General features: G+C 38.9%; 1 protein-coding gene across 7 annotated transcripts in view; it reads left to right on the top strand.

The window, feature by feature from the left end:
- Nucleotides 1-13,534, top strand: part of lmf1 (lipase maturation factor 1) — a 100,857-nt gene that overhangs the window by 35,698 nt on the left and 51,625 nt on the right. For 6 of the 7 annotated variants that reach the window (XM_088613141.1, XM_088613147.1, XM_088613142.1 and 3 more), the window contains one exon: nucleotides 705-853. The exons of the other annotated variant lie outside the window; for it this stretch is intronic. In XM_088613141.1, coding sequence (XP_088469267.1) covers nucleotides 842-853 — 12 coding nt within the window. In that variant the 5' untranslated portion in view covers nucleotides 705-841. The remainder of the gene's footprint in view (nucleotides 1-704; nucleotides 854-13,534) is intronic. 7 annotated transcript variants of the gene reach the window in all.

Raw genomic sequence — 13,534 nt, forward strand, 5'->3', positions numbered from 1 at the left:
GTTTTGCAGAGAGAAGACAGTACACGGCACTTCTCTGAGTTGTGGTTTCAAAATGTAGTGTCATGTCCTCTGATTAAATCACTATCAGCGTGTGTGACAAGATTTCAAGTCCCTAATGGCTCATGTTCCGTCTGGTTGTCTTGGGTGTGGCTGTATCATGGTACCTGCACCGTTTTGGGATCAACAAGGTGATAATGCAGTCCTGGCCCCAATCTAATCCCAAAGACGGGCAAATGCCACCACCTCTAGCTAATGCTGGATATTCAGTCCAACCTGAACTCAAAACTAACATCTTATGTTGGCAGATACTGGCTTTTGAAGGAAAACTAACATGGTGATATGTGTTGTACACTGTATTATGAACAGTGCTTGCGTTAACGTTTCCCTTTGAGCAGCACTATGTCTTGCATAAATGATGCACAAATATGAGTCTTATCCTTATGGTGGGCTGTTAAGATGGTAAGGGGCCATATTAGCTTTTAAGACAGTATTATGATGGTGTTTTTTCTTTGGTACACTAGTATCTTTTACCTTTAGGACCAAACTGATTTAAGATTATTTCTCCTCGATACTGTGTTTGTTCCAGAAACAAAAATGTTCTGGGGGTGGGATTGGGGGGGTGCTAAATCGAAGCTGATCCTGTCTAAAGGTCTTCCAAAGGCATTCATTCAGGTTGCTACAGCAATTGTATTTTTCATTTCCAGGTTGGGAGAGTCAGTTACTTGAAACGGGATTCCTGGGTATTTTCTTGTGCCCGCTGTGGAGCCTACGGCAAGTGCCCCATGACAGCCCACCCTCCCGTATTGTCATATGGGCCCTTCGGTGGCTTATCTTTCGCATCATGCTTGGAGCGGTGAGTAGCTGCCTCTTGGGCGTGCCGACCTGGGAAGACGTCAGATTGGGATTGGGCCGTCGGAGCTGTGATGAGAAGCCAGACGTCAGCTGAGTACTTGAAGTTCACAGAGACCTGGTCAGACTCGGGGCTGTGTCAGTTTTGATCCCCAAAAAGCAATCAAACTTTGTGACTAGATCAGCGAGGGGTAATATGAGTTTAAATTTCCGATTGTATCTTTAATACACGATGCACCGCTAAGAAAAAAGAAAGAGCACGAATGCAGATGGGAGTGAAGAAGAAAGGCGCCCCTAAGGAGCTGTTGTTAGTAATTCTGTGCTAAGAATGATCCTGGTTTTTAAAATTGAAAGTTACAAAAGGGTAGTAAAGAATGTCATTAAGAATTAATTTAATGTTGATGATGAAGGAAATCGCGTGGCTTTCTGGTCATTATAAAAGACTGCAAAATACTGTCTACCCTTAGTATTTCATGGCAGGATTGCTGTGCAATTACCTTTTTACTCTACAGTTTCTAAAATGTAAAATGTACAGCGTAGGGGAGCTTCAATTTATGAAGTGACAAGAGAGGAAATCAGATGAGGATATTGGCCAAGTCCTCAGCGATCCTGAACTTTTACGTTTGTGTTCTCGTATGAAGTTTAAATCCTCATCCGGCTGGGGTTTCTCATCATGGAGTTGCTTCCCTGTTTTTCATAATCATGTGACCCAACTGAAACAAAGCAGCAACCTGTTTGAGACATTAACTGTAGGTGTGAAGGACTTGCAGTGAGCTGCAAGCTCAGTGTGCTTCCAAGATAGAGTTGGAACTAAGTAAGGGTGAACAGTATTAGGTATCCGTTTTTCAAGGTTTTGCACAGTATTTCTTTGGATGATGTTTATTTGGTAATTCCTAAAAAATAATTTGTGGTTGGCTTTGGTGGGAGGGGGGTTACCCTGCTATGAATTTGTAGCTTCGATCAAAGAAGCGTTGTTAATTAAATGTCAGTTCTGCTTTTCATGAAACAAATTGATTCACTCCGTCTTGCACCAAGGAGAAGCTATTGATTTGTTTACCTCTTGGGCATTTCGTTTATCTGTGGTGAGCAAATGAAACTGAAATACTGCACCAGCCTTGTGGCACACACTGAGCTAAAAACATATGCGGACGACAACTTGAGCCAGTCGGTTTTATTTCTTGTTACTTGATTGTTAGTTGAAGCAGAGATGAAAAAAAAGTCACTTGTTACTAATTGACGGCTCCGCAAAGCTGCTTTCCATATGGATTCATCCATCCCACATATGCCTTTCAAAAATATTCCCACTACTGGAGACCTAATTGGCCTAAGAGGGAGTTATTTTCTGTCGCCAGAGGGAATGTCTGCCAGGAACTTACCAGTGTCTCTGAAATCAGTAAAAGATGTTGAAATATAAAAGTTACTCATCTGTATAATACAGCTTGTGTATCATAGCCAGCAGGGAATACCCAGGGAGACTGACCTGCCTTCTCATTATAGGTTCAGTAAAGAAGATATCTTGCAGAGGGCGTCCAAGCACCTCGTTCTGAGACCCCTTCACTCTTTGCACATGTCCTTTTGACGTTCTTTTACCCAGGTGTCATCTCCTCTCCCAGACTGAACTCGTTTAGCAAGGGGTTTTTAAACTTTTGATTCTTTCAGCAACTGAAGAATCTGGAGTTCTGCTAAAACTGGTTCTGCTAAAATCTGGAATTCTGGTGGTGGTGGAGGGGAGTCCCCATCACCTGTACAGCGCTTTGAGTGGAGTGTCCAGAAAAGCGCTATATAAATGTAAGCAATTATTATTATTAAAACGTGTTAACGGGGAGGATATCGGCTCAGAAAATCCCCAAATAAATCCCAAAAGCGTGTCTTCAGGGAATCCCCTGAGAGATTGAATTGGGATGTGCAGGGCTTCATCGGCGACTGCCGAGCCTTTCGAGCCCTCTGAGCTTCCGAGAAATACCTTTGTTCCCGATTGTCATTTGTCCATGCACAGTAGCTGCCTGTGTGCAGTTCTCTTTGTTGGCACTTTATTTTTAATTTTACTGTTCCAAACCGAGATCGACATTTTATCATACAAAAAAAAAGTTAGACAGTTTGTCTGTTTTTTTTTATGGTTTCTATGGCTGGGACTCCAACTTTGTTCTGTTGTCAGCCAAACAGGGTTTCTACATTGCCCTCAGTGTTTTTTCAATTAAGGCTATATGGGGCTTGGATAACATAGTGTACATTTATTAATGCAACTATAAAAACCAAAGTTTATTTCCTTAAGATTCAAAGCAATTAGAATACACGTAACAAAAAGGTATTAAGTACAGTATTTAAAGACTAAGGACTAAAAACAAAAAACAAAACGGGCAACTACTGGCAGTTTGATTTGCTTAATGAAGTGTAGTGTTGTAATTTTCATATTCTCTACTGTATGTTTACTCTATTTTTAGTATGTGGTAAGACATTGGCTTGAGTTAGTGAAGTTATCAGATGAACAAAACATGTATTCTGTCACTTTATGCATTCTGTGTGGTGTGCATATTCAATGTGTCATTCTGTTTCAGTTTTAAAAATATAGAATAAACTGCACTGAACAGATATATCAGAAACACACACATTTGCAAGGTTTTATTCATAATTTTCTAATAAAAATCCTAATGTTACAATTTTGTGATAGAACCCTATAAAGTCCCCATTGGTGTTTTTTAGCTGTTATTTTCATATTCCGGTCCGTCAGGTGACCCTCACACTGCATTTACATGTTTCATGAATGTGATTTTGCACAGCAAATGTTAAGTAAAAAAATGACTTAGATCCATAACAAATTTTAAGGTCATGGGGAGTTTGCATTTTTTAGACTTGATTAATATGTATGGAACAAATGTTAGAATAACCTACAGCAAATGTTAGTCTTTTTTAGGTTATCACAATGATACATTATTATAACAACGGATAATCTGCCTTTACAGATTCCCTTGTTTCTATTTATTTATTTTTTAATCTATGGGGAAATAGGTTGTTATGTGCTTTCAGTTGGTGTATGAAGAAGATGAGTAACACAGTGATGACAGATGTCTTGGACATCTGCCCATTTTGGATAAATTGCAGAGGACGAAAGGTGTATTGTGTCAGTATGTGAGTTACGTCTTTCGGTATTATTACTTCTTCAGTGTAGTGATATAAAATGACTTATAGTGTGTGATGAAAAAGCTTTTTCTGTATTCAGATCCACAGAGAGGGAGGATCATCCAGAGATGTCTGACTGTAACAGCGCTCGTTTGGTTTTGTCTGCGGTCCAAAGCCTCAGACAGCATGCAGCGCTCTCAATAATGAAATTCCCATCTGAATATTTTTGTCTGTCACGGGGGAGGGATGAGATGTTTGGCTTTGTTCAGACCTTGCATGGTTGAAAATTTCAGTCTTTGCCTTTTCTGGATTTTGGTTTCTTTTCTGAATACCTGAATCTCAAAAAAACAGTGGAGGAAGCAAAAACAAAACAAGACGAGGGACATGCAAAGTATTTTGACATCAGCACACGGATGGAAGCTTGCGTGTTGGCATTTCATTCAGTGCGTAATCCTTCCTTGTTGGAGTCAGTCAGAGACAGATGATCAAAGGCTGGACTCCAGTGTCCCGTCTTCTGACCGTGACGGAGCACCTGTTCTGGAGTAAGGCTGGGGTAATTGCATTAATCCACAGAGAGGGCTGTTATTTGTGTTGAGTGATGCAGTGAGGCTATCCCATGGGTAACGAGGAACATACGCAAAGACAGCAGGCATTATGTTTTTAATGAAGACGGAAGACTCTTAATATCTCCCTGAGCCGATGTCTCTCACACTTCCTTTTGTTTAAATGGATTTTGGCTGCACCTCTGGTGCTTTTCCCCATAATTTCACTTCTTCCATTTGTTCGGGTGTTTGATGGTGCTTTGAATATCTTTCTTTGTGCTGACTTCCTGTTACAGCGGCGATAGCCGGGTGGAAGGTTTCTGGACAGAGATTACCAGCAGGTGGAAAGGAAAACCTTGTTCAGAACTCCCTTCAGGTCAGCTCTTAGCGTTTTAGTTAGGTTTGCGCCCTGTGATTGCAGTGCACATGGAGGTTTTTCGATACCATAAGCCTTTCATACTGTGCTTATCAAACTTCTTGTCTGATACACACCTCCCCAAGGCCAGACAGGATCTTACCAATTGTACTCAGGGAAACCAGGTGTAATTCGGAAACAATTGGTGTAACTCTTCCAACAGTTTCTCAAGACAGGTAATACCTATGGGCTGGAAAATTGCTAATGTAGTCCAAATCCAAAAGAAGGGTGACAAAAATGAAACAAGTCATTCTAAACCAAAAGTTTGGACTTTCATTGCGTATAAGGTTGTGGAAACAATTATTAGTACTAAACTAAAGAGTCACCTACATGGAAGTTATATCCTGTTCAACAGGGATTTAGAAACATTCTTTGAATATGCAACAACAATGGATATGTGCAGAACCTATCAAAAGACTTTTGATGAAGTTCTTCATTAGATGGCTTTTCAAATTACTGGTGGGAGTCTTTCAGGAAAACCTGTTTGGACTCAGATCTGGTTAATAGAAAATGTGTGGAAACTGGCTTCTTTCATGAAATGGCTGGATGAGATGCTTGATCACATTGGCTACATACTACAGCCAAACAGATAAAATAGGGTGATGTATTTGGTGAATTACCACAAGCATCTGTACTGGGACCAATGATCTTCCTAATCGGTGAGCGTACTGTGTGCGCTATGGCTGCTGTCGCATCATCCAGGTGGGGCTGCACATTGGTGGTGGTGGTGGAGGGGAGTCCCCATTATATAACTGTAAGGAATTATAATATACCCTCATCTTGCAAAAGTTTTCAGTTCCTCAATATTTGCAAGAAAGGCATGCATTATTTCTTGAAATGAAGGAAAGTTCATTGAGAAGGCTTATTTTAATGAGAAGAGAGATTTGTTTAATCCATTCCGAGGAAGGCTGTCACTTATTTATCTACAACATAAAGGATCCCTTTCCCCACTCAGTCTTTCATAAATGTATTTATTACTTGCATCATATACCTCATTTAACATGATTCATTGTTTCACATGGAACGTTAAGATTCCATATAAATGTAGTCATGTTTGCGAAGGGTGGGGTAGTACTACAGTGGCTCTTCACAGGACCACACATCACATCAGGAAGTTTGGACTTCACATTCTCACTTCGCCACTTGTTTTTCTGATAATACAGTATTCTGGCTGTTTTATGCCGAAATGTCTCACACAAAACGGGGCAAAAATAGGAAAAACAAGGATATTGATCACAGTGAGATGCTGGTAATGATCACATCTTTTCCTTGCACTGATTTCAGTGTTTATTCCTGTCAGATATCCTCTGAACCTGTGTGCATCAAGCAGAACTAGCTGTTCTCTGACAAAACTGCTTTGGAAAGAGGTATCCAGAGTTAGCCACAGTTCTTAATATTTTCTTCAGCCTTACCTTTCATGCTTATTTTGTTGAGATTATTGCTAACAAACATAAATTGTGTTCATCTGTGCATAATTTCTACTTGGCTTGGAAAATTTACATAGTTGCAAAACGTCTGGCTTGGCAAGCCATAACCAAGATGTAGGTTTTCAGGAAATTGAATCATGAAAAAATATCCGTAAAAAGCAGATTATGTACCATAAGGTCTTGAAGCTTTAAAAATGTTATAGTGAGCTACATTCGTCCGCATGCTGTGTTTTATTAAATAAATCTTGCAAATCAGTAACAACAATTGTATCTTAAAGAGTCCAAGTTACTCTTAAAGGTTTTAAGAGCTAGGCTGCTTTTCTGACATATTGTGCTCAAGTAAAAGGTTTAGCAGCCTGCAAAACATAATATTATTTCAGATCCTGGCAACAAAATCTTAAATATGTCATAGAAAAAGCTGATATCGACCAAAACATTACAAATGTATTAAAGATGTCAAGTTAAGAAAAAAGTTAGACATATTATGCCTGCAAAAGTGTCCATATAACAGGTTTGTATTGATTACTTAAATATAGTGCTGAATTACAATTTGAAACATAAAGTTGCTGAACTAAATGCTAATGTTATTAGCCTGTTACAGATCCATCTGCTCTAAATAACCACAGATGGCTCAGCTGAATCACTCAAAACAACAACGAATGCTCAATTTTAACAAAACAAATTGAGACCACTACAGAGCATTCATTCAAATCATAGTCAAAAAGCAAAAGGATGGAAACAAAGGTAACATTTGAAGGTTTAAAAATTACTTAATGTTTTTTGCAAGGGTTTTCCTAAGAGTTGTAAGAGTTGTAAATAACCGTGTTAGTACCAAGACGAGCTTGTAAACCTGCACACCAGATGCTTATAACAGGTGCGTAGGAGACATGCCACTCACTCTAACAAGTCCTGTGCAAACCTCAGTTCATTTCATGAAAGCAAAAGGCTAAAGTTTCTGTCATGAGATCTTTGTTAAAAACGAAACTTTTAAAAACTCAAGACATTTGGGATCTTTTGAGATTTTGCAAAACTAACAAATTGGCAGTTTTTTTAAACCCAGCTGGATATACAAAGGCAATGAGATATTACAGCTTTATGAAAGTGCTTTAGAGTACTGAGAATCTCTGAGTTGCTTTTGAGAGTAACTACTGTGATACTTCTATATTGTTAGTTTTTAGAAGTTTAATGAAGTTTAACCAGCAGGTGATTTGACTTCCCACTTCTGTGCTGTTCTAAAAAACTGCACAAGTGTGCAATATTCAGGAGCTCCGGACTACAGTTTTAATCGGCACGTTCAGTGTTTGGTTCAGTTGTCTTTCACATTTCCCAGCACATGAAATTGAATAGTTCATTTTTTCTTTAGAAAACAATGCAACAGGTTGCAAAGTATCACAAAGACCTTTCAGTATGCATAGTTAAATCCCTGATGCTAGTTAATTTTTTTTCTTTTTTAAAGAAGGGCACTAAATAGTTCTTAGTGCTGTGGCCCACAGTGAGGCTCTGATTGAAGTGTTTACTGTTGTGTTTGAAAAATACGGTTGTGTTTGAGAAGTATTGCAAATGATCTAAGTCCATTGTTTTAGTCATTCTTGGGCACTGTTCGTCTTTTGCAGCGCAAGTACTGTCCAAAATAATGTCTGTTGCAAAATAATTTCTGTCAAATACCCTAGGCAGTTGTCAGCGTAACTTCAGTTTCTTATACCTTTTAGTCAAACCTGTTCAGCTTCTAAGAGAAATGGGCTCTTTATTTCATGTGGAATCCCGAGAAAACCGCACAAATTTGTGGCTGACCACTGTATGCATAATATTCAATATCCTACCAGAAGAATACGTTTTTAATAAACTTCAAAGGGAGCAGTTGGGAGCACACAGCAGAACTGGAGACTTGTTTATTCTGACTTATCCAATTTCTTTTATATTGTGTTTCAGAACTTTACTAATTAAAATTGAACTAATGGAAGACATTTTGCACTGGATTACTTTTAGACAGTTTGTTAAATGGATTTCATTTGGATTTTTGTTTTTGTTTTTGACTGTGGATCATATTTCTTGCCTTTTCATAGTTTTTTTTAATGTGGGTTTCTTCATATTGCATTCCCAATGGCAGGCCCTGATTAAATATAGGAGCACATCTTTCACGAAGTTCCCATTTTGTGTGCTTTTACTTTTTTTTATAAGATAAAAGATTTACAATTTATGCTGTTTTATACATATGTGTGACAGAAGAAAAACCAAAAACAACTTTCTAAACTATATTTAAAACTGTAGGACAGTGTTTGCTCGTCATCTGCGAAATATAATAAAAGCTTAAATTAATTCCCCCTGACAGAGTATGATAGCGACTAACCTAATGGTTTAACTGTTCTATAATTCAGATGCAAGAAATTCCAGAATTTTTTAATTCGGTGATTTTATTTTAAGTGGTAAACAACCTTATTTTGCATATTTGTTCAATCAGATCCAGTTCCAAATTAAGATGGGCTACTGCATCTAATTTTGAAGTGTGGTAAACATGAATGTTTTGGCAAGTGACAAAAAGCCCATGAAATAAATCTGTTCTACTACGGTCTGAAAGACGGTGAACAAGTTTTTCATTAGTACAGTAGCATGAGTGCCAGTCTGTTATGCAGAAGACTGGGGTTTGATTCTCACATGGGGGCATTGCATGTGAGATTACATGCATTTTGTTCTGGGTTGTGGGTTCTGAATCCAGAACAAGCTAACCAGCTACATTGTGGAAGCTTATATCCTGCCTTGGTTATAGACTAGATGGGTCTTGTTTGTCACTGTTCTTATGAGAGGCCAGTTGTGACATTCAAGGTTCAAGACCAGATGCATCAGCCTTGTTGTGTTTTTTTAAATAAAATGAACCTTATAGTTAAGCCTAGCTTAAATCTAAACTCTTACCTACCAAAAGCTGGAAAGTATATATTCTTTAAGTTTATATAGGGTTAAATCTAATCAAAGACTGGATTCTAGATTTAAAATATGTGCATTTGAGTGGTAGAAGGGTTTTTACACAGCTAGAGTAAGCATAAATCTAGTTCAGATACTATTATCGACACACCTGTTGCTCTTTTTGTAATAGTGAACACCTGCCTTCAAACCTTTTGTCTGCTCATACTCTGGCTTTGATTGCTAAACCAAATAGCCTCCCACATTCGCATATCATTCCAGTTATTGTTTTGAAACACCTTTAGGCAAATACAGGAGTGTGGAAATTTCGGTATCGGCGTACCAGGAAATATACTGCAGAAAGTAACTCTTTCAAATTCGGCACAAAACTCATTGAGAATGAAAACCATAGTTCAAAATTTCTGGGAGGTGGGTTCGGGGTCTTTATCTTGCTGGAAAATGACATTCTGCCCAAACAGCTTCCTCCCAGTTGGAATAGCATGATGCAGAGCTGTTGTAGTTATGCTGACCCAAGATTGTTATCTGTGGAGGGTCAACACCACGATTCCCATGCTCTTCAGCCTCTGAGTTTGGGCTCTTTTTTCCCATGGCATATGAAATTAGTTGCAGGGGTGGCATAATAAAATACTCAGTAAAATTATCTTTCATTTGCTTATTTTTTTAGAGTTATTCACGACAGGGCATTATCTTGACTTAACGAGCCCAGCAAAATTCCAGTAGGTGTTTTTGATGTTAAAACCAATTTGGACACTCACACTAAATGCTAAAGTAAGCTATTGACCTACATACCTTCAATTAAAACAAGTCCGTTCTTTTTGCAGTTCTGAATCTGGATATCTTTAAGCATCCTCTCATTCTTTTTTTCCCTCTGTCGAGTTTGAAGTGGTGATTTTGTTTTTTTTATCATTAACAGTCCCGTTTTGTTATGACTGCAGCAACCTTGGCCGATTTGCATGTTAGATTAGAACATAATGTAATGTTGCTTCATGCAAACCACAGTTCGACTTTCTTCTTGGTTTCTAGCCCTTTGATTTAAGGTTTTTGTTTCTTGTAAGTTTCCTGTGTCTCACAGAGGGGAAAACAACATTTGCAAGCTGTGGAAGTTGGGACTCCAGAACCTTCAACCGCTTATGTACTTTTTTCACTTTACAATGTTCAAAAAGAAGGCAATGTGGACCAGTGGCTGCAGCCCCATCAGGAAAAAATTAGGCTTAAAAAAGGCAACATTTTCATTTTTCATGTCCTTAATTACATTAGGGAGAAACATATTGATCTCATTTAGTTTGAGTTTCCGATACTAAAGTGTTTTTCCAGCCAAGGCTTCTGGGAGAAGCAGCCAGGTGATGCTGTCAAGCCGAGTTTAAAGCACTGACTCTCTTTCCTTTTCCTCCCTGGAGTGCAGAGCTCTGTAAGAATGTATTTATGGCAGAGCAAACCGAACCCTCATATAATAGACAACGCCTAATTGGATCCCAAATTGTACAGGTATTCGAGCTCTTTTATTAATTACTTTTGTGCTAAGGCTTAAGAGCTTTCATATGGTTTACACTGTGGTGAATTGCTGTCTCATGTTCTAGGCAGGACCTGAATGTTCTGGACTTCACTGCGTACTACTTTGTTGGCTCATTTGGTGGGGTTGTAGATATAGGATGAAGGTAAAATTCCTCAGCTTTTTGCATGCAGAAATAGTCACAGTTAGGCTGAAAATGTACTCCCTGGTGAATATGAATATGAATTAGTTATTTAATTGTTCTGGGGCAGAGAATACTCCAGATACCATCTTGGGTCAATCTTTTGTGTAGATGGGAAAAATTCCAGGGTTCCTTTCCGCCCCCGTGGGCACAAAGGGAATTTGAAAGGGCATGGTGTAACAGGGCTCATGCGCTGAGGTAGTTACAGGGGTGATGCCACCCCCCATCTTAAATCTAGACAGTGTAACTCTGCTGTTGCACAAGATGGTGCCCGTTTGGTGGCATGATGGAGTTTCCCACTGGTTATGGAGTGGTGCTGTGTTGCTCTGGGCCCGCTAGCGGCTGAGATTGAGTCCTGACAGGAGTGGAGGAGATTGCATGTGGTGTGTGGGGTTCTCCTCTGTCCGTGGAGTGGGAACCCACCTGGGATCGGATCCCTGTAGGAGCAGGGAGAGCTGCATGCGTTAGTTGCGCGAAGTTCAGGAGGTGTGAGCTTGTGAAGGCAGGCGTGTGAGATGTTCCATCATTGTGGGGTTTTCTTTTTTTGTTTCTTACCTGTAGTTTCTGAAGAAACAAGTGTTTGCAACAGTTGGCCCTACGGTAGCTCTTTAGTCCAAAATGGAAGTCGACACCAGTGCCAGGAACTCTCCCAAGGAAAATTCTGTGCACACTTCAGCACTTCACTTCATCTTTCAGCCTGGATCCATTCTGACATATTTAAATCGGTGACCCCTGACCCTCCTGCTCATGGCTGTTAGCTTTTGCCAGAGTATATGATTCCCCACACTGGAGCGTTTTATTACAGCCAGTCAACCACACTAATGACTTCCTGAGAGAACATGTTGGCCCGAGCTACTCGATGATTGACTAACGACAAAGAAAATGGAAGTAGACAGTTTTCCACCATATAAGAGAATCTAAATAAGTCTCATATGTTCTGTCAAAAATGATGGGGTGTCAGTACGACGCGTGCCCATACACAACGGATGTGTGCATATGTTAGTGCTTTGGGTGAAGAAATATGCGATAAGTCAATTTGGCATTGCTGTTCTATGGGAAACAAGGACTTTAACGCATGAGAATTAAATGTTTGTTAATGGACACAAACAATGTGCGTGTAAGTCAACGAAGTTAGTGGTTAACCATGCACACCATTTTCTAGTTAACATTAGTATATTTTTTCACACAGTTACTATAACCACAGCTTACAGTGAATTTAGCCTTGGGGTGGTAGGTCTTGTGGGACAGTAGTCTACGATTTTTAACGCTTCTGTTTCCTGATCTCCTGTAGCAATGATTTACGTTTGTAGGCTTAGTTTTTCATGCTGACGGACACACTCCAGGAAAGGATCTTATCAGTCTGGATCACACAAAAAAACTGTGCATGTTTTCCAACCGAAATAGCTAACTGCCTAATTCCTAGTCAGTTGTGCAGGCAAAATAAATTCAGAAACAGATAAAAGAAGCACTTCAGAGGTCACTAGTGCCCACGGAAGAGGGATAACCCAGAGTTAAGCTAATTGTAGTTCAGATACCCCTTAATAACTGAAAAGGATTATTAAAGGAATTAATAAAGAAATGATTGAAAGTTCATTGGGGCTGATAGTCATAGATAGATACATTTTCAAATATGAGATCACATGTTTTGCAGCACCTAATCATGAAACGAGACCTAAGCAAAACATGGCCCATAAGTGCAATGAGCTTCCTTCATGAAACCAATCTTTTGCAGGATTCTATAGAGAATGAACTTCCAAGGTGTTGAAGAAGTTAAAAAGGGCCATGACATGGCAATGTGGTATTTTGGTGTCTGTATATAGCAGCATAAGTTATTCATACAGTAGGTTGCTTATCCAGTATATGATAGGAGGGTGAGTTTGCTTATGTATCTTTTATAACATGGTGAATTGAAAATTCAAAATTGGTGGGGTAACTAACAAGCTGTAACTGCAACTCCTGCAGGTAGTCGCCTACAATGTGCATTTTGGATGGAAATACAACCTCTGGGAACTTGCGTAATGTCTTGTAAATCATCTGCATTTTGTATCCCATGCCATTCTTTGAGGTCCTGATGTTAAAAAACGCTTTTTTAAATGAAGTCAATTTAAAAGAAGTGGGAAGGCATTTTACCCGTTGAGACTAATCGAGAATGATGAAAACGTTCATCTGCAAAAATCTAATTCACTAACATAAAGCAATTACACAACCAATTGCTGATGTGATCCATACAAGGAATAATTTCTAGCTTGAATGCTTGAGAGCAAAAACAGTACGATGTAACTTATAAATGTAGTCTTGATAATCTTAATTGAGTAATGCAGTTATCACGCATTCCTGACTTTCTACTGAACAGATGTTGGAATATTTCTGAGGTCTTGTTCTTCATGTGGAAGTTTCAAAAACGCATTTAGATAAGTCTTTTCGAGCAAAACATAAAAAGCTGTTTTCCCTAATCATGTAGTCAAAAATAGTTAAACTTTAGCTTAAATTGGTTTAGGTGAAGAAATATTTTATATTCATATCAAAATAACTCAGTTATTTCATTTTGATCATTATACATTTTTTATTTGATTGCAC

Source organism: Lepisosteus platostomus, chromosome 19, assembly GCF_059453375.1.
Source record: "Lepisosteus platostomus isolate fLepPlt1 chromosome 19, fLepPlt1.hap1, whole genome shotgun sequence".
NCBI classification, from domain to species: domain Eukaryota; kingdom Metazoa; phylum Chordata; class Actinopteri; order Semionotiformes; family Lepisosteidae; genus Lepisosteus; species Lepisosteus platostomus.